This window comes from Vanacampus margaritifer, chromosome 5, assembly GCF_051991255.1.
Source record: "Vanacampus margaritifer isolate UIUO_Vmar chromosome 5, RoL_Vmar_1.0, whole genome shotgun sequence".
Taxonomy (NCBI): Eukaryota; Metazoa; Chordata; class Actinopteri; order Syngnathiformes; family Syngnathidae; genus Vanacampus; species Vanacampus margaritifer.
In genome coordinates, this window is record NC_135436.1 from 28,493,781 (window position 1) to 28,515,377 (window position 21,597).

Sequence of the window (21,597 nt, forward strand, 5' to 3'; positions counted from 1 at the left end):
TTTTTTTTACATGGTTGCGGGATGTGCATGTCACACAACTTCCTGTCTGCATCCCATCATAGCCTGTCATTTGGGCTTCAAGGACGCAACGGCTGTGTAAAATACAACCCTGTTGCACGCCGCCTTGACACAACGCAACACTTTTTTTTTTTTTTATGGTGGCCTAAAAATCTGTGGTGAGAAGTAAAAAAAAAAAAAAAAAACGCCTACATTTGAGCTCCTTACTTTGTCAAAATAGGCTTTCCAACCTCTGCGATGACTGTTTTCCCAATTCCCAATCTTTTTTTTTTTTTTTTTTTTTTTACAAGTGACTAGTTGGTTCATGCTAGTACTGAATTTTGGTTTTGGTTGTTTTTGTTTTTTTTGGGAATTTTTAGTTTGCCAGTGTTGATTTTATCAGCCATTTATAAATTTAGTCAAGAAAACATCATTTTATTTGTCTAGTTTTAGTTAGGACAATATTTGACCCTTTTACATTTCTTTTGCCAGCAGATAATATTGAACATTTTCCATCTAATCTAAAACTTACGTTTTTGATTCAAAACGACTTCGCACACAGTTACAGTACATCAACAAGTGGCTTTTATGACTTCATGCTACAAGCTAGTAAATCTTGGTCTAGTTTTTTTCCCATCCAAAAACAGGTATTTGAAGAAGGGTGTGTAGACTTTTTATAAGCAATGTATCGGTACTTTCTGATGTCTTATTACAAAATAGTGAATACATCTATACTTAAGTATAGAGTGTGCATACTTTTGCCAACTCGAAGCCGATTTCAAGGCGTAACGCAGCATTGATGGCGCTCTTGCATATTTTTCATGTGCGATCTTTTTTTTCTTTTCGAATTGGCGCCCGGCCATCGCACAAGCCAAAGAAGCCTTTAAAAGCTCTCCCGTAGCACACTTTTTTGTTTCATGCATCGTTCATCACCGAGTGCCAACGAGTGACTGCGTGGATGTTTTCAACCAAACTCCTCAAGCACCATCTGTTTCCGTAAATCTCAATTAAAGCAATCCCCGCAGATTTAAGACTTATCTTATTCCTTATTTGTCTAATGAGTCCATCCACGACTTTTTTTTTCTTTCTCAAAGCTGCTTCACTTAGTCTTCATTGATTGATTGAGCCACAAGCGCCATCTAGAGTTCATATTGAGAGTTCAACCACACGGTTAAAAAGTTAGCAGCTGTCCTTAAAGTGTTAACTTTTAACGTCAAATTAACAGTAACCGAGTTTTGAACAAGATAAATGTGCCGTTAAAGTTAACAGGCGGTTAAATCGACTTATTCAGTGGTTTAAAAAAAAGTTTTGAACAACCAGGCCACTAGTGTTAGCTAGTGCTAGCTAATGCTAACTATGCTAATACAACATCATGATAATTATTAACAAGTACTAATTCACAAACTATATCAAATTTGTTTTTAATCGTGAGTTAACTAGTGAAGTCATGCGATTAATTAAGTTAAAAAAATTGTAATCGCCTGATGCCCCTAATTTTTAATAATCTTTTCTTTAAAAATATATATTTTTTTAAATAAAAGTTAATTAAAAATATTCAAAATATATATATATATTTTCTTTAAAAAAACATTATTAAAAATAAAAAAATAATAATGTTTTTTTTTTTTTTAAAGAAAAGATTATTAAAAATTAGGGGCATCGGGGGCAAATTTGTAATCGTAATTAATCGCATGACTCACACTAGTTAACTCACACAAATTTTATATATGTTCTAAATGTACAAAAAAAAAAATTCAAAAAATTTTTGGTTTTCATACTATTAACAAAAATGGAAAAAAATGTTAAACTCATAAAAATTGTTCAAATAAATGTTTGACGTCTATAGCTAGTCAATGCCAGTGAATGAGTTGAGGCAGAATCAGCAGCGCCCCTGCTGGTCGCATTTGAGTAGTGCAACCCGTTTTCCACCTTTCCTCCCTAACACATCCTGACACTCTGCTCCAGTTCAGTCATTAGAAGCAAATAGAGAGTCCAAACACAAAAAGGGCACAATTAGAGAACCCTCGAGGGGTGTAAAAAGTTGTGTTTCCCCAAAAAGACGATGCCAGGCTCTGCAGGGAGAATCGTGAAAGGGGGAAGCCAGCGGATCCAAAACCCTAACAACCTAATCCGAGTAAGGAATCTTTTTGAAGTCCGTCATTGGAGTTTTGATCGGCGAGGCGGAACACACTCAAGAGGACATTTTGGCCTTCGCATCAACACTGCTAAATGTAGCAAAACAACAATGGCTGTCATTGTATTAATGAGACGGGATGGGAAAAAGAAAAAAAAAAAAAACTCCGAAAGGAACGCCACCCACGCCAACGGTCCCGCTGCCGTTCTCATGACACGGAGCGTTCCAATCGTCGGCATCCCCCGCGTCTGCGCCCGCACAATGCCAAGCTTCCCGATTGTGTCACTTCCAATGAGCCCTTGCGAGACATCTGCTTTTAAAAGATCTGAGCTCACTTGCCGCGCCCCCGCTCACACTTTTGTACTGTAACCACTCGGCCGCCAAGCGTGACTGGATTTAGGAAAATTTGCAGAAAAGACAGAGCAGCGTATTGCTTTTTTTTTTTTTTTTTTTTTTTTTATCCGCTAACTAAAAATAGCAAGTTAGCTTGAAATGAGCTTCCCCGACATGAAAGCCAGATTTCACGGCATTTATTAACCTCAGCTACAGCAAGGTTATTGTAAAAAAAATAATAAAATGCTTGAACAACATTTTACGTTTCTAAAACTGACTAAAATTAACTTAATTATAGCAAAAATGTCCTTTGTTTTCATTTTTGTCGAGATTAAAATCACACATAAGCTTTCAGGATTCAAGTTTAATGTATTAAATGTCCATACAGAAAGAAGCTCAAACAGTTATTTGAGAATTCTAGTTTACTTAATTACACATTACTTAGTGACCGTTTTTGTTTTTATCTTGCATCTGATAAATACTCCTCAAAAAAAATAATTAAAAAATAATAAAACATTTGACTAAATGCTTTTCCCAAAAATAAAAATGAACAAACCAGCTATAAAAACTCATTAAAACTAGCTGAATTTTTAAAACGTTTTCAAACAAACAAAAATAAAAACTAGCCTTAATGAAAATTCCAAAACCCAAAATTAAAATCTTTTACCAACGTCACATCCACCATTTAGTTAGTCATGATCACTTTTCATTGGTCGGTCCACATGTCAGTCGTGACATTTAGCAGCGGTGATTCGTCACTTATGTCACCTGCTCCTCATTGGTCAGCCTCCATATCAGTCATGACATAGAGCTCTGGTGACTGGTTGGTGATGTCACTCTTCATTGGCCAGTCTATATGTCAGTGGTTCGACCTGTGTTTGTTGGGTCACATCTCCTGTTCTTCGTTGGTCAGTCGAGCTCTAGTGACTGTTTGTTGATGTTACTCGTCATTGGTCAGTCTAGTTGTAATCATTGCATGCATCACCGGCGATTGGTTGTTTTTGTCACGTTTCATTGGTCAGTCTAGATGTCAGTCACGTTACTTGCCTGGTATTTAAACATGTGGAGGTACGAGTGTGTTTATTTTTTTTTGTACTGATGTCGCTACTGTGATGCAAGCGCGTCTTTTTTTTCAAAACGGGCCACGGTGGTCCTTATCGTCATCTCCATCCGCACGCTCCGTCAAATCCGTCCGCAACCTGCCTGGCTGTCACTTTTCCAAGCCGAGCGGCGTGACGGGGATTGCAAATAGCAGCGCGGCGAGCCGCAGAATGCGAGCAGGCGAGCGAGCGTCGCCCAGTTAATGAGAGGGCTGCAGCGTCTTAAAGTAGGCCACAAAGCCCTCGCCGAAGACCGACCGGCCCCTCACATGTGCATAAAGACAGCCAACAGACGTAAACAAAAGCGTACGCACACGCACAAAAAGCGAGGGCGTCGATCAAACTGGCAACAACAACAGAAAAGAGGCTTTTGATGGCAGGAGAGCTCAAGTCTGGCCTCAGAAGGCACAGCGTGGGCTTCCTTTCCACAGACGCAAGTCACATGACACTTCTGGACACCACTTGAAGTAAAAACAACATTTTTGAGCGCACGCCAGCACGGCTGCCGCACATACCAGCGAGAAGGCACAGTTAAGTGACAAGCCAGCTGCTTTGGAGTCACACAATGCAAAGGAAAACATCGGAAGAAGCACATTGCACCACATTGGCCAGTCCACATGTCAGTCATTGTTCAGTCCACATTTCTCATTTGCCAGTCCATGTCAATTATTTGTTCGTCCACATGCCAATCATTGGTCAATCTACATATCAGTCGTGGGTCAGTCTACATGTCGGTCATTGTTCAGTCTACATGTCTCGAATGCCATTCCATGTCAATCATTGCTTAGTCCACATGTCAGTTATTGGTTAGTCCAAATGTCTTCCATTGGTTAGTCCACGTCAATCATTGGTCAATCCACTAAGCAGTCTACATATCCGTCATTGGTGAGTCCTAATGTCATTCATTGGTCAGTCCACATGTCAGTTAGTGGTTAGTCTTAATGTCCCTCATTGAGCAGTCTACATGTCTGTTATTGGTTAGTCCATGTCAGTCATTAGTCAATCCACATGCCAGTCAGTGAGCAGTCTAAATGGCAGTCATTGTTCAGTCTTCGTAAGCCATAGGTTAGTCCACATGTCTGTGTCTGGTTAATGCATGTCAGTCATAGGCCAATCCGCGTCAACCACATGTCATTGGTAAGTTGAAATGTCAAGTTATTGAGCATTCTAGAAATCTGTCATTGGTCAGTCCACATGTCGGTTAGTGGTCAGTCTAAATGTTAGTCATTGAGCAGTCAACATATCAGTCATTGTTCAGTCTACATGCCGGTCATTGGCTAGTCCACATGTCAGACATTGGCCATTCAACATGCCAGTCATTGGTCAGTCTAAATGTCCATCATTGAGCAGTCTACATGTTAGTCATTGTTCAGTCTTCATGTCTGTCATTGGTCAGTCCACATGTCTGTTAGTGGTTAGTGCACATGTCAGTCATAGGCCAAGCCACGTCAACCATATGTCATTGGTCAGTTGAAATGTCAGTCATTGAGCAATCTAGATGTCAGTTATTTGTCAGTCAACATGTCAGTCATGACATTTAGCACCTGACTGGTTCCATCACATGCCATTGGTCAGTCTGTTATGTCAATCATCACTGGTGCTACATGTAAAGACTGATGTGTAGACTGACCAATGAAATGTGATAAAACCACCCAATTACTGGTAGTATTTGAAATGACTGACTGACTGATGTGTAGGTCGACCAATACAAAGTGATAAAATCAACCCACTGGGATAAAATGATTGACAGGTAGAATGACCAAGGAGCACCAGCGATTGTTTGGGTATGTCACTTTTCATTGGTCAGTCAACAATCCGTGAGTCCCAATATTTTTGTCCAAAAAGTTGAGAATAGAATTTCCTTCTCATCCCTTGCACAAACACTGGGGAAACTGTTGGAAAAGTCCCAATCAGAGCACACACACTCACCTCCGACAAACTGAATGCCCCCGGCCACGCGACCGATGGTCCGCGAGATGAGCTCGGAGATGCAGCAGCCCATGAGCGCCGTCAGCGCCACCAACAGGAGGAGGCCGCAGCCCACGCCCGTCACCACCGTGCAGATGCGCCACTCCAGGCTGGGGATGCCGTGGAAGGAGGCGTAACGGCCGCACTGCTCCAGCATGACGGTGGCCTGGCGCTCCTCGTCGCGCACCGGGTACGAGCATCTCCGGAAGGTCCCGAAAGACACGGGTTTGTCCATCTGCATACCCAGCAGCCAGTAGGGCATGAAGAAGCCCACGCAGGAAGCGGCGGCGCACAGCAGGGACAGCAACGCCCACACCGCGCCGGCGCACGTCAGGCTGGACGCCATGTGGGGTCGGACGCGGGCGGGAATGGCGGTGAAGGAGAGTTACTGGAGGGAGGTGTTGAGGGAAGGAGGGCGAGACGTCTTCACCTCCTCAGCGGCTGCGGGGCCCTGACGGCGAGAAGGGGAAATAGCAGATTTATATTATGTTTATGGCTGGTTTTTTTGACATTACTTTTTGAGAAGTATCAGTGCTCTATTAAAATTGCATGGAAACCAATTTTTGGGGTTTATTTGTTTTGTTTTTTTCTTTGGGGGGGGGGGGGGCTATTCATTTGACTTATAAATAAATATATATTTTTTATATTTTATATAATTTTTTTCCCCAAAATTTGGCCAGCCGTCTACCTTGTGCCGACACTTAGACTTGGTCTGAGAGGGCCTTGAGTTTAGATCGGCTTCCTGCCACCAAATTGCACTCTAAAAATAGTTGGATCAAAAGTAACCCAATTATGGATCAAAAATGGACCGATCCACTTTATGGGTCAATTTGAACCAACTTTCTGGGTTGTTTTATACAAAATATATATATATATTTTTTTTTTACCCAAGTAAAGAATCTAACCAATAATTATGAGTTGTTTTACACTAAAAGATCCATTTCTTGACTCAAAGTTAGGTCAAATAGACCCAAGTAGAGGATCGGTCCATTTTTTACCCATAGTTGGGTTATTTTTGACCTAACTGTTTTTAGAGTTTGTGACCCATTACCCATATTTGGGTCAAATGAATAACTTTTCCCCCAAAATATGGCCAGCTGTCTACCTTGTGCCAGCACTTAGACTTGGTCTGAGAGGGCCTTGAGTTTAGATCGGTTTTCTGCCACCAAATTGCACTCTAAAAACAGTTGGATCAAAAGTAACCCAATTATGGATACAAAATTAACCGATCCACTTTATGGGTTGTTTTATACAAAATATTCCTTTTTTTTTTTTTTTTTACCCAAGTAAAGGATCTAACCAATAATTATGAGTTGTTTTACACTAAAAGATCCATTTCTTGACTCAAAGTTAGGTCAAATAGACCCAAGTAGAGAATCGGTCCATTTTTTACCCATAGTCGGGTTATTTTTGACCCAACTATTTTTAGAGTTTGTGACCCATACTCATATTTGGGTCAAATTAATAACTTTGTGACCCAAATTTGACCCAACTTTTTGCGGCACAAGGTAGACAGCCGGTCTAATGCAATCGATTTCATTCAGAAATATGTGAATCATTGTAGAAATCAATTCTTTGATCTCATTATTTTTATCATCATTATATTTTAAAATGATCCCATAGAGCCCCACAGGTCAGTCATACATACAGCATAATAGATTGGATTAGACTTTATTTAAAAAAAAGAAAAGTTTTACAGGCTTTTTTTTTAAGTTTATTTGTGGTTTTACTGTATTTGTTTTTAGTATTGATCTTCTGCAATTTCCGTTACCCTCTTTCTCAGTTTGATGAATTCTCATGATACGTCATAATTATTGTGCACACGTGCATGAGTGCAAGAAAGCTCGTGAAACTTCAACCGTAAAAACACTACCTGAAATATTCAGACATCTCCAATGTGATGCTTTTCTACCCCGCAAAACAGTGAGTACAAGTGTTTGTTTAGTGACCTATAAGTGGCATACAGTAACGGTACATAAAGTGGATGTTTACATAGCGCTGCTGTACACTGCGCACACACACACACACACACCATCCCCTGCAGGAAGTGATTCAGCGCTGACTTATCGCAGTGCTCACACCGTCGGAATGTTAATAATAAAGAATATAAAATGACTCGCAGGAGAGGAGAGAAGACGGCCTTACATATTGCCAGAGCTCGGGAGTAAAGTGCGCCTCTTCGCCGGCGGCTTCTTTCCCAGCCGCGGACTCCAGCTGCGGTCGCTGGAAACTTTTCCACAATCGACGGGAGGGGGTGGTTAGAAGAAAATCCTTCGGTTGGACGCGAAGATTTTTTCCCAGGTCACTTCGTCCTCATCGATACGTTTAACGATGAGCGCGTGATCGATGAAAGCGCGGCTGCGTGTCCGCGTGGGGAAAGACGCCGGGGCGAGTGACAAATGCGCGGAGCGGGCGAGAGCGTACGCGCCTCTGAGGAGGTGACCATCAATCACGCCAATCCCCACCCAGGGGCTGGACCCGCTGCTACTCGCGGTCCCTGAACGTGTCACGAGGCGTTCAAGGACACCTCGTAAAATCCATTGCCGCACTTCGACACTGACGTTTCATTTGTACTGTTGTAGAACAAAGTTTTAAATTGTGCCAGCGCGTGAATATCTTTGATTACTCAAACAAACGGAGGAGTCGGGATTTTTATTAAAATTAGCTAAAACGTGTATGTAAAGTATGTCAGTAAAAATGTTCATTACAATTTTGATTGTACTGTAGTGGGAAGCGGTTTAGTGTTAAAATAAAGCTAACAATGCGCAGTGTTGTTTAACATTTTTCATTAGTCGTAATATTTCACCCCCTCACAAATAAAACACTCAAAAAATGACATGTAGGCCTATACGTGTATTGTGAAATGAAGACCTCTCTGAAACTGCAACAAAAGAAAGCAACAAAAAAAAAACATTGTTACTGTATGTATCCTTAATACCAATGTCTTTCTCCCTTGCTTAATGCATAAAGCCCAGTATATTATCTCTGTTATATCACAATCTTATGAAATAATAGTAATTGCTAAATCGAGCACTGTGAAGTGAGATTCGTTGTTAAAGCTAATAATTGTCACTTCAATTTGACATTTGTTTTATTCTAATATATTGCTGCTCATTTATCCAAATACCACAATCCACCACAACTAACAACAAATATTGTTGCAGCTACTGCAACGTAATACTCCAATCTTCTTTGTATAAAGCACAGTGGATTACCCCTTTGTTAGATCACAGTGTTATATAATATTAATAATGATTCCATTTGGACTGAATTTAAATACCAGCGAATTTTGTGTTCAGATTAGCGCAGCATGTGGTCTGATTACAAAATACAATCAATTCAGGATTTCTCATCTGTTTTTGGATTAACCGGATTAATTGAATGTATTATTGTGATATTGAAATATTCATTATGTAAGATATTTTTGTTGTGTAGCTGTGGGATTGTCAAATTCAGAAAGTTGCTTGAAATTGCTTGAGTGAATTAGGTCATCTTAATCAAATTTTAATTATTTTTGTTTGTACAACTGGATTCCCTTAAACTTTTTATTATTATATGTATTCAGAACAGTACATGATAACATTCAACTAATTAATAACGTTTAATTTAATATAACATTCTATTATACTACAAAGCGAATTGTAATATTGGAAGGGGGCACAAATTAATTAATCTTGAGGCGGAACCTTTATTATTGTTGTCTTTGTTCCCCAACACACTGACCGGACGTTGATCCTCCACGGACCAAAACAAAAGCAGTTGACGTGGAGAGGAGAGACGCTTGATTATGTACAATGGCTGACGCTAAAGTAGACTCAGCAGTCGACAGCTCTTCTGCTGCTTTGTTAAAGAATACAAACGCGACGCCTCAGCCCAACAACCCGCTGTCGAGGAAGCTGAATAAAATATTGGAGACGCGGCTTGACAATGACAAGGTAAATCTGCTGTTGAGCTTTTGGTTGGGTGCTAAACGAGCTAGCGGTGGCTAATTCGGCAAGATAGCTTGTATGAATGTCGTGTTACGCACAACGTAAAAATCCAGTTGTTTTATTCTTATAACAGTGATCGTAACAAAATTTAACTTTCTAGTAAACATATTTATTGTGAAAAGACTACGTATCCAGTGCTTTACAGTTTAAAACGTAATGAGTTCGTTTCATTTCTTGGTTTGCTCTTCTTCGCCCTTTTTATGCAAAATTGGCAACATTGATGAATTTCGGTATTCATAGTGAACCTGTTTGGTCTAGTTAATCATATTTAAATTGTGGTTTAGGCAGCAGTAATGCATACGGAACAGGATCTGTTACGTTTGTACGGCAAGCTCACTTGGACAAACTACACTTCGAAATTTGGAATATGATTAAAAACGCAATTAAGCAAGCAAAAAGTTTTTTTTGTTGTACTTATACTACAGTATATCACAACTGTTTTCAGTCAGTGTTGCATGACTTGTCTTGTATTTCATGCTCTACAGGTACTAAGTATTGATTGAAATAATTGGTCATAGAGTTAAGGACGTATACATAATTATGTTAATTGGGATTTTTTAGAATTGTATTTTTTCTGTTTGTGACATTTTTAATAATTAAACATGCCTCTAGGTAAAGTTAACCTTGAAATGTGCATTCTGACATTGAGTGTTTTGAGTCAGCATATCAATCAGCCTTCTTTTGTGGCGTGAATGCAGGAGATGCTGGAGGCCTTGACGGCTCTGTCAGCCTTTTTCACAGAGAACAGCCTGCGCACACGGAGGAACCTGCGTGGTGACATCGAGCGGAGGAGCCTGGCCATCAACGAGGACTTTGCTCGGATTTTTAAAGATGTCAAAGAGGTAATAGATGCTTCCAGTGTGTTGAACGTGTTGATGGGGTTAACCCCAATTATTCACTGTTCAGTTTTTTTTTTCCTTCTCTCATTCCACAGGAGCTCGAGAGTGTTCACGAGGACGTTCAGGCCATGAGCACCTGCTGTGCGGAGATGACCAGCAGGTTAAAGGTACGGCAAAATGCATCTTTTTGTTCAATGATTGTCATTTTAAAATTTTCATTTGTGACTCTTGTGTTTGACAGGCTGCCAAGGAGCAAACTCAAGACTTGATTGTGAAAACCAACAAGCTTCAAGGTGAAAAGTGAGTATAGAGTCATTATTACCCATTTATTTTTGAAAAGTGTTTGTCCTCATTAGAGTGGCAGGCGAGCCGGAGCCTATCCCAGCTGACTTTGCACCCATCTTAGAGAAAAACACGCAAGCTCCACCTCCTTCCCAAATTTTATAGTCTTTGGAATGTCCGAGTTGGCCTCTGCCAGGTTGCCAGGTTTTTGCATGCGGCACAACCCTCTCCACAAATTTTATTTCAGAAGCAAACAAACAAATAAATAAATAAAATGGAACAAAATCCTGGCAAGATTTGGCAGGTCACTTCAATTTTAACTCATTCACTCCCAGCCATTTTCACTGAAGCAACCCCCTTCGCTCCCAGCTGTTTTGCTGGATTTTGACAGATTTTGCCAGGCCCACAGAATATTGTGTTTTATTGCTATAAAAACACGGAACCTACCAAAAGAAAGATTAGAGTCTCTTCTTTCATCAGGAAAAAAAAGTAATTTTCTATCTGTTCTGTTTTGCAGCAATTACCATTAGAATATAGCTAAGTTTCATCATTATTCACGAATCTGTTTAAAATAGTCGGGAAATGAGCTTTTTTGCAACATGGCCCTTGTTGATCTCTTATACTCTGCTGCCACCTGCTGGCCGTTGCATCAAAGCCTTCTCTATGCTCTTGCATAAAAGGAAAAAAAAGTATAACAAAGTATTTGGGAGCATGGTAATATTTAAAATCGAACGTATTTATACGTTTTTTGGGAGCAAATGAGTTAAGCCATGTTGTATCTTTCGAAAGCCAAGGCAAGTCTTTTTTAAGTATTAGCCAAGCAAGTCCCCCCCAAAAAAAGGCTCCCTCCCCCCTGCTGTAAATGATGGCTGGCAGTCCTGCGAGTGATTTCATTTCAAAAAGTGCAAACTCCCAACAAAGACAGTAAGAGATTTATTTATAATGAATGCGAGTTATGAACGAATCACTTGTATTTGCATAAGGAGGGCGGCGCTGGTCATTACTGCGGCTTCATCCTGCCGTTCGGCGTCCCCGTCACGCCCTCGGCCTCGAGACGCACATCAAAGCTGTCAGCGCTCTCTAATCTCATTCCAAATGCGATGTTGTTGTTATTGCGCAACAAGACAATCGTCCAGACTTGCTGACAACGAGCTTCAAAACGCCACAGTCTCACAAACAAACGGTGACGACAACTGGCTTTTATATACCTGTTCAGCTGAAAACGCTGCCGCGCGAGCGGCTCCCGTAACCTCGCCTGCTGTCGGCTGCAAGCTGGAGCTCGGCCTCATTTGCATGCGTGGCTGTGACCTCCGTGTTCAGTGACCTTGACGGGAACACGCGTCCGTGTTTTTGGCAACCGAATGCGGCAGTGACAGCAGCTGTGATGTTTCACCACCAGCGCGGCAGCAGCCAGTCCCCGAATGCCTGCTCGACTCAAACGGAAAGGACGGACGTGTCAGTCAAAGAGACGGCGGCGGGAGGAAGGCTCCGTTTAGCAGACACGCGCTGTAGCTCGATGCGGAATTCAAATGGCGGGTGGCCATTCAGTTCTCACACTCTCGATCTAACAGTTAAATGCAACGGGGGCGCTTGTGACTTCTGGGAATAAAAAAAGATAAAATTTGGGGGACTGATGTCAGTACCAGATGTGATCGGGCTGCCCGATCGTATCGGGGGTCGCCTAACGAACACATTACGCTACAAGATTGGCATCGGAAATTATTCAGTTAAACATTGGCAAGAAAATATTAAAAATGTTATTTAATTTAAATAAATTGTACATGTGTGAAATTACACTCTTTGGAAAGCTTTGTTTACCATTATCATCATTTACCGATTAATGGAAATAAATTCCCGTGAATTCACTTTGTTAGCAGGGGAAGTTTTCAATTTTGAATATTTCCCATCTTGAATTGCAATGAAAATTTATTAGCAGCGGTCTGGAAATGTCCTGCGAATTTCCCGCTATAGTTGGGTTTCCATTCACCCATTTTTATTCAAATGTTCAAGAAGTGTGAAAATAAACCTGAATGGAAACACTAGAGATTTGAAAAAGGGCCCAAATTTCGCAAGAAAAGTTGATACATTTGGAGGGGTTGAATTTTGAATTATGTATCGCAAAACGGAAAATGTGAATTTTGGCTATGGAAACAGGTTTTGCGAATAACTACCGGCAAGACCAAATACACGTCGACCGGATATGACATCATCACACGTACGTTTGTAGTCCCAAAGCAATGTCGCACGATAAAGTAAAGGTATGCTTGGGTGGGGGGACGATGAATCAGAAATCATTTTGGAATTAATTAAAGAAGCGAATATTAATGCTATTTTAGATGGAAAAGAGCAAAGAAATGCTCCGGTTTATCAAGAATTACAAAAGCAAACTCATACGACGTCATTGCCTGGTCTTCTTCTTGTTTTAAATTACTGGTGGATCACGTGTCTCAATGGTGAATGCCGGCAATATTCACAAAAGAAGAACAGATGAAAACGGGCATAAGTCGCATGTCCGTTTTGCACGTTTTCAGTCAATTTTTTGAAAAATTGGAAACAATTGGATGGAAACCTGACTTATGTTGCCCATTTGTAACGATTTTTTTCCTCTTGTACTTTCCACTACTTTACTGACATTTACTACACTCGAGTAGAGTAACTTACATGTCGTCACAACCGACTGTCACAGCTTGATTTCTATCGTTTCTAGCGCCCCCTCTGGCCAAAACAGCTAACAGCAAAACGGAGCAAACGCAAACAGTATGTAAGGATTGAGTAGCCAAATATTTGCACTTTGTTACTTCCCCCCCACCCTTTTGGCACCCCGTGTCCGCTTCGGTGAAATTTTCCTTCCTAAAGCGGCCCTGACCTCCCAGCCAGACGGGAGAACACGGCGGGCTTTGACCTTGTCGCAAGTGATTTTTGTTGTTGCGCGTGCAACCTTTCTCATCTTCTCCTGCATAACAGCCAGATTTGCCGCATAATCTTCCAATCTGAGCCGGCCCAGGGAGAGCGCGGCCCGCTCCGCAGATGCCGGCGATGTGTGTTTACCCAGCAGGTCCGCCCCCCCCAACACCCACCCAAACCCCACGCCCCCCGAGTAGCTCGCTATCTTATCAGCCGGCGGCACCCGTGTCATTTGTCAGCTCTAATGAAACGGAAAGGCGCGGCAGATTGCACGAGCAAAGGTGGGAGGCGGCCAACCAAAGGGGGGCGGGCGACCCGTGTTTGCCCGCCGGCGTTCTTTTGTCGTCCTTACACACCGGGGGGGCGCGCGCCTCGCCAAAAGACGCGCTGTCAGCACCAATGAAACAAACCACCTGGCTCGCACGGCGGCTCTTATATCGACACATCATCTATGCGGAACATGTCCGGACGTCTCCCGACACGAGCACGGGCCCCGTGCCGGAGGCGTCTGACATGAAATGACGAACAAATGAGTCCGACATTTTCTCCGTTGTAGGCTGCATTACCGTAACACGCCGTTAGAGGCATATTAGTGTGAACGCAAGCCAAAAAAAAAGTGTTCATAATTGCCTATATTAATAGTTTAACCCCAAACTATAATCCCAAAATATCATTTCAAAAACACACAAAGGATTTAAAGATGATTTGATGGAGGAAAATAAATGCACCAGAATTGCGTTAGTACAATAATCACGGTTTTGTATTCACAAATTCAAGTCACCTATTCGGGATTTTTTTCTGTGGGACCCGTGCCCGGCTATTCACTGAAAAGCGGTTTGCATTTTGCATTTCTGTTCTAAGCTACTGCAAATTGCTGTCAAAGTCCTGTCGATTAGCAAAATCTGTCATTGGTGTCAAGGAAGTATGCTTTACCTGTTAGAACACGGGTAAGAAACCCTGGTCCTCGAGAGCCACTGTCCTGCCTGTCTTCCTTGTCTCCCTCCACCAACACAGCTGATTTGATGAACAGGATCGTTATGGGGGCTTGCTGTGACCTAGTAATATGAGTCAGCTGTGTTGGAGGAGGGAGACATGCAAAAGGGTCAAGGTTCCCTACTCCTGTGTTAGAAGATGTTTGTATTTCTGAGAGGAGCGAAATTTGGCGGTTGGTGGAAGTCACGGAAAGTCTTGTGTATATTTTGGGATCACAGTTTGCACAATCTATTTACAGTTTAAACTATTGAATTCATAAACATATATAAAAAAGTTCAGTTTCAAATATTGCCATGGTCCCCAAAACGTATTTATAGGTTTTTTCTTTATTTTGTTTTATGCTAAAGCATACAGAAGGCTTCTGACCTGAAGAGGCCGCTTAAAGCACTGGTAGTTATTACAAAAGTGGCCAGCAGGTGGCAGCAGAGTATAAGAGCTCTAGCAGGGCCATGTTGCAACAAACTGTTTTCCCCAGTGTTTTCAACAGGTTTGTGAATAATGATGAAACTTAGCTACATGCTAATTGCTGCAAAACGGATACAATTGTACTTATTTTCCTGATGAAAGGAGAGCCTCTAATCCTACTTTTGGTAAGTTCCCTGCTTTTATAGCAATAGAACAAAATATTCCGTGAGCCTTGCAATATCAGTCCAAATCCAGTAAAACAGCCGGGAGCGAAGGGGGTTGCTTTCAGTGAAAATGGCTTGGAGGGAATGAGTTACTATAATTGTAATAATTGTAGTTATTAAGCCTCGAGCAATTGGCACCCACCCAAAATGGTTTGTAGTCGCCTAGAGATCCCACCAGATGGTGGCAAAGCACTACTTTTCTATTAGAAACAGGGCTTTCGCCTGAGCGAATTAAACCCCCAACCTCAAGGTGGCACCAAAATAAATACTTTATTTTATACAAAATGTTATAATGTAAAAACTTTGAACGGGTGATTTTTATTCACTGACTAATGGTTGACAAATCTGCAAATTGAGGAATGTGTGGTAACACAAGTAATGAAAAAGTCAATTTTCCATTTTTTTTACACCTTCTTGCCCCCCCCCCCCCCCAACACCCTCCTTTTTAAATCAAAGCAAATGTTCCCGGTCTGACCTCCACGGTGAAAATCCTCCCGAGAACAGGCCGGACAGACGACAGCGTAAACAAAAGCCATCACGCTCGGGCTGACTGTTGATCAGAGCCATCGCCTCGGTGCTCTCTGATGGGACCGTGTGCCGCGTGATTGCTGGCGCGTGACGAACGAACTGCCACGGCCCTTAAGCTTTTTGAAGTCGGACCCCAACATGGACCAAAGTATCAGGACAGACAGCCACTAAAATTGGCAGGAAAATGGTAGAAAATCAGGACTCGGCCTTTCTTTTGCAGCTGGAGCAGCTTCCACTCGGAGTACATAACAAACTTCATCATGGCATGTCTGATTTAAAAAAAAAAAATAATAATAATAAAAAATAAAGAAATCAACTCCTCATGTCCTCAAACGCACTATTAGCTAGTCTCTTAGCAAAATGAAGTCTTTGCTGCTAACGTGAGTGTTCCGGTGTGACACAGCCATTAACGGGATTGTATCGTACAGCTTCGATCATTGTCGCGGCGGGAGAGATCAAATCAATCGGCCTTGTATGGCAGCGAGCAACAACACAAGCTGGCGAAACGAAACGAGACCACAATCACTGGCGGTCCTTGTTCGGCGTGCTGCATCATGTGACCAAACGCGTTAAATAGTCTGGAAAACCTCCGTGGGCTCATCATGTGTCTTATTTGTCACTCTAGTCTAGAATGTCTTGTCAGAATATTTTTTGTCCGCACGTACCTCAGGGAAATGTTTAAGGTCATCTAGTTTTCCATAAAACTTCAAGTCAGGGTTTCAATATCACAAAGATGATCTTGTACGGCAACGCTCCCAACATCCACTCCAAAAATAATCATCAGTAGGGGTGTGCCAAAAAAAATCGATTCTCATTTAGTACGATTCAAAATCGATTTTAAATGTCCCTAAATCGTTTTTATACTGTCTTGCCCTTGTTTGTGTGTGCCATTATTGGTAGCGCTGTTCATGTTGTGCACGATTTGGCCACAATTTGGCAGTGTGGTTCCACGCGGTCTGACACACTGTTAAGTTGTAGCCGCACTAGAGAGTAGAAGGAAAAAGCCATAATCAAGTTTATGCTACAATTTTTTATTAATTTTTTTGCAGCGTAGGAAGAGCATATGCCGGGGAGTAATGTTAAGATGCTTCTCTGTATACATTCCTGAAGCATTTTGTATGAATAGCCATTCTTTTCAGTGATAAAAGTGCTGCGAGTAGCGTGCTAATTAGCATTAGCGAGTCAGACTGGAGTAGATCACGACGATTCTTTGCACATCTATAAATTGAAGCAGAAACAATTGTCAATCAAATCATTTTGAATCAAAAATGGTTATGTATGCAAAATCGATTCTGAATCGAATCGCAGACCCAAAAATCGGAATTGAATCGTGGGACGGTCAAAGATTCCCACCCCTAATAATCGGACAAAATTTGGAGTGGAGTTCCTCAGGGAAATGGTTTAGGTTCGTTTCACACGGGTCACACTGCAGACCTCACAAATGGTTTCAAACGTCGCATATCATTCAATATTTGCAAGTTTATCTCTTAACGTGTGAAATTAGGCGGAATGAAGATGAGCTAGCGCAGAGCAAAGCTGTTTATGTTAGCGCTCCTGTCCTGAACAACACACACAAGCTTGCGAAATGTGAACCTTGTGTCTTTGTTACGGTTTCAGTGAGCAGTGACATTTTTTTCACCACGGTATGAATGATCCAATTAGATCCATGCATACATTTGCATTTTATGGCTTTCAAAAAAATAAAATGGAAGTTGTTTGTGCCGTGTGAGGATAGGAAGGCTGAGACGGAGACTGCTTCGAAAAATGTGCGCATGGCTAGGTTTGACTAATGAACACGTTGGCACAGCATATTGTATTCATACTTCATGGAAAATGTAGAGTTTCATGTTAAAAATTGTATTCCCCTCCCTTCTTTGTAAACCGTGCTACTGTATTACATTATTGATGGTGGTGCGTGGAAGGAAGTTGAATTAAAACACCTAATGAATTGACTCTCCGTGTTGAACGTAGCCTAATGTAAACCAGGTCTTGGCTTGAAATCATACCTTGCCGTACGCCCCAGAGACAATATGTTGTCGAATGAGAAACATGTTCAACTAGTGACGTGACTCGGGAAGAAAAATGATCATTGTGGAATTATTTTTTTAAATTTTCTAATGACTGTTAACAAGCGGCCCTTTGGAACTAAAAACACTTTAGCATTCAAACGTGATGGAATTTGGCAGAAAACAGTCCAAGGAAAATATCCAAAACGCCTAACAGTCCTTTTAAATATATATATAAATAAATAAAAATGTGGACTGTCAGAACTTGTATTGTTTGTATTCAAATAAATCGGAATTTGACCTCAAATTTGGTTGTAAGGTTAAATAAGAATCTTTATATATTTTTTCACCACTTTTGTTTGTCTTAAAATGTACCGTTTTTGGGCGGGTCCCCAAGAAAGTAATGTGAGCTATTTAATGATCTGTATTGTGGTCACACACACACACACACACACACACACACACACACACACAATCCCAAATCATTTCTGGGGCTTGGTAGCATCTAAAAGTTATCAAGTTTGACCCCTGGCGGCCTTTAATTCCATTTTCATTATTTCTTATTAGGACAATATATTGGAATACAACAAATGGAAAGTCAGGCAGCCTCCTAGAATGAATTTTAAGTCACCTGGCCTCCCCCCCCCCCCCCCCTGAAAAGCAGCTAGTGATTTACTGATTCATCCCGGTTGGATGTGGACAGAGGCAGTCCTGACTCGAGTTCGCAGTGTGATTCAGGCTGTTACCATGGAGACTATCACCCCACAGAGAGACAAAGATAGCAATGCCACTGCTGTCCAAACACCACCGATTTAATCTCTTTGTGTCACCCTCTGTTATCCATGGGTCGCAACCTCCTCATATCGTTTTTTTTTCCTGGTGTGAGACTGCCACCTGCTGGACGCATGGTTGGATTGCACACTTGGAACGCCTCTGTTTTTGTGTAAGTTTTTAATTTTGCTCCAATTTAACAACAGCCCGAAAGGCAGGAAACCACACTTTGATTAATAAAGCAAGGTAATTAATCACAATTTTCAATCAGATAGGTCAAAAAGTGGGAAATTAATCTGGATTAAAATGTAAAATGAAACTATGTATTAAAAAATTGTTTAATCGGTCGATTATTGCCCTTCAAACATTGGCCCAAACTATCGGCCGAATGGCTGATTATTTTCCCCTTAAAACTTTATCATCAAAGAAATCCGAAGTTTCAGACGCTATAAAAGTACCCTGAATGTACCATTTTGCTTGCATAGCATTAGCAACTAGCAACTGTGTAGCATATGTTATTCTGGTTATTCTGTTGTCCCTAAAACGTTCTGTAAACTGTTTAACGACACCCCAGTTGGAGTTAACTGTAAAACTAAACACGCGACGATAAAAATTACATCCACTGTATGTTTAAATACAAAACATGCTTTGTTTTTTAAAAGATCGCTAGCCTAGCGCTAATGCTAAAAGCAAAGGGGGAGATCCCATTCAAATGCTAACAGAAAGTTAGCATCGACTTGTAGGAGTGTTTTTCCTTCAAATAACGAATTTCCACACACGAGTCTTGTGGGCACACATACCCACAGATGAGATAACACTACGCAAGGCACAAATTTTTACCAATGTGTGAAAAACGAGTTATTTTATTAGAATTCAGAAACACAAACGTTTTCAAACTAATTAACATTAAAGAGTTGAGAGATTTTTTTTTTTAAAAGGACATGGCTCGAGTTTTAAATCAAGCATGCTGATTATTTTTGGTAAAGGAGTGTTTTTTCCAAATAACGAATATTCACACACATCAAATTATGCATTAACTATATATTTTTAAACAATCGGCCGATTAACCAGTAATCTGTATTTTCTTTTCTGCCAAAAATTGGTATTGGCATAAGCCTATAAAAAATGCATATCAGTCGGGCCCTAAGTACAAATAGTTGAAATGAATATTAAAAATGATCACATTTCTCCTTTAGCCATCGCCTTGAGGTGAGGGCCCAGGTGGCTCAGGCCTTCCTCGCCAAATTCCAGCTTTCCAGTGAGGAGATGAGAACACTGCGAGCGGCCAGAGATGCGCCTATGACAGAGGTACTTTTTAAAGAACTAACTCCAATTTGGGCAAATTTGAGCTTTTTTCCCCCTTGCAAAGTTTGCTCAGACCTCTTTTTTTTGTGTGGGGGGGTTCTCTGACAAATTATCCTGAGTGATTATCTTGTGATGTGGTTATTAAAAAAAAAAAAAAGGTGATTGTGAGAGATTATCCTGTGGTGTGGGTTGTATGTTTACGTTTGCAAATCTGACTATAAGCTTATGCTGTGGCCGGACACCAATAGAAGAGCAACTGGCTGTGTTATGATATTAAATCGGTATTGTTTTTTTGATTTGTTTTTTACCATCGTTAATGTTTAATTTCTGTGTGCTGTTTTTTTTTCTTTTTGCAGGACTTTTTCAAAGCCTTGAGTCGAGTGAAGCAAATCCACGAGGATGTTAAAATACTGTTGCGGACCAACCAGCAGACTGCGGGGTAACGACATACATGTTTTTTTTTTTTTCTTCACCGACACCACCACACTGCAGCTTGTGTGAATGTGACGTAAATGTCATGTAGGCTGGAGATCATGGAGCAGATGGCCGTGTTGCAGGAGGAGGCGTACGAGCAACTCTACCGCTGGACACAGAGTAAGTCCGGCACTCTGCGACCTCGCAATGCTCATGAATACTTAATACCATATTGCTATTTAATATATTGCGCCACAATAAGCTACACGGTGTGTCAACCACTGGAATAGGTACTCCCATTGTCCCATAAGGAAAAAAAAAGTAGAAAATGTAAACAGTGTAGACAGTATTGTCAACATGCTTACATTAAATAAACAAAACCATTTCACACTTTTTCCATAAAAATTAATAGAATTATTCTAATCTGCATATTAATGAGGATAATTAGCATTCCGTGATATTGTACTTGATAAACAAATACAGTCGTGGCATAATGAAATGGAATTCGACCGTTTTTGTCACACTGCACCAATTGAACGGTGACTTTGCTGCCTCTTGTGGCGTGTGCCTGTCGTGGCAAATTCAAATTCATTCAAAGGCTCATTTTCCATGTTATGTCCCCAGACGAGTGCAGAGGATTAACCCAGGAGACGTGTGATATCAGCCCCATATTGACTCAAGCCATGGAGGCCCTCCAGGACCGGCCTGTCCTTTACAAGTAAAAAAAAAAAAAAACACACACACACACAACAGCACACCGTGTTTGTCCTGTTGCTCCCTCTAAAAGCAGCACTAGAGGGAAGTGCAGCTCCACATGTCAACTGGCTGAACACAAACAGCCTGTTTTGATCCTGCCATACATTTGCTGACTGGGATTCACATTGCATTTAATAGGAGCTGCTGCAACATGTAAAGTAAAAAAACTTCTTTATACTCATTTAACAACACATGAAATAACCTTTAGGAATGGCACGCTTAATTATTATTATTTTTTATTATATTATGTTTTTCTGATAATCGGCCTATGTTTTCGATTTGTCTTACTTGTTTATAGCATCATATAATGTCATTGTGGGAATGCATTACATGATATGTTATTGTGATTCTTATTCTCCACACTTTTTTTTTTTTGCCGTGAAACAACTCCCACATAATACTTCCGATTTACCCCCATTCAAATTTCAACTTGCTTCAATAATTCCCACCTCCCGGGTATACATCACCTGATTCCACATTACTTACAATATTCGCACAATTTAACGCTAAATATCAACATTTCAACATTCATCGTCAATGGGACTGACATGGAACTTTTTTTCCACGTACCACTTTCCACGCGCACAAACATCGTAGCGTTCCTAAAGAAACAACAATGCGATCGGGAGAGTAACCCCCCACCCCCCCC

General features: G+C 41.1%; 2 protein-coding genes across 2 annotated transcripts in view; one reads left to right on the top strand and one right to left on the bottom strand.

Moving 5' to 3' along the window:
* The window catches only part of LOC144052017 (LHFPL tetraspan subfamily member 6 protein), a 58,973-nt gene extending 50,924 nt beyond the window's left edge, over nt 1–8,049 (bottom strand). The window contains exons 1-2 of the mRNA XM_077565742.1: nt 7,678–8,049; nt 5,494–5,983 (exon numbers count right to left, since the gene is read on the bottom strand). Of these exons, the coding sequence (XP_077421868.1) occupies nt 5,494–5,878 (385 nt within the window). The 5' untranslated portion in view covers nt 5,879–5,983; nt 7,678–8,049. The remainder of the gene's footprint in view (nt 1–5,493; nt 5,984–7,677) is intronic.
* An 813-nt stretch (nt 8,050–8,862) lies between these two features.
* Nucleotides 8,863–21,597, top strand: part of cog6 (component of oligomeric golgi complex 6) — a 28,818-nt gene continuing 16,083 nt past the window's right edge. The window contains exons 1-8 of the mRNA XM_077565738.1: nt 8,863–9,467; nt 10,220–10,363; nt 10,456–10,527; nt 10,602–10,660; nt 19,670–19,781; nt 20,135–20,217; nt 20,302–20,372; nt 20,817–20,910. Coding sequence (XP_077421864.1) covers nt 9,327–9,467; nt 10,220–10,363; nt 10,456–10,527; nt 10,602–10,660; nt 19,670–19,781; nt 20,135–20,217; nt 20,302–20,372; nt 20,817–20,910 — 776 coding nt within the window. The 5' untranslated portion in view covers nt 8,863–9,326. The remainder of the gene's footprint in view (nt 9,468–10,219; nt 10,364–10,455; nt 10,528–10,601; nt 10,661–19,669; nt 19,782–20,134; nt 20,218–20,301; nt 20,373–20,816; nt 20,911–21,597) is intronic.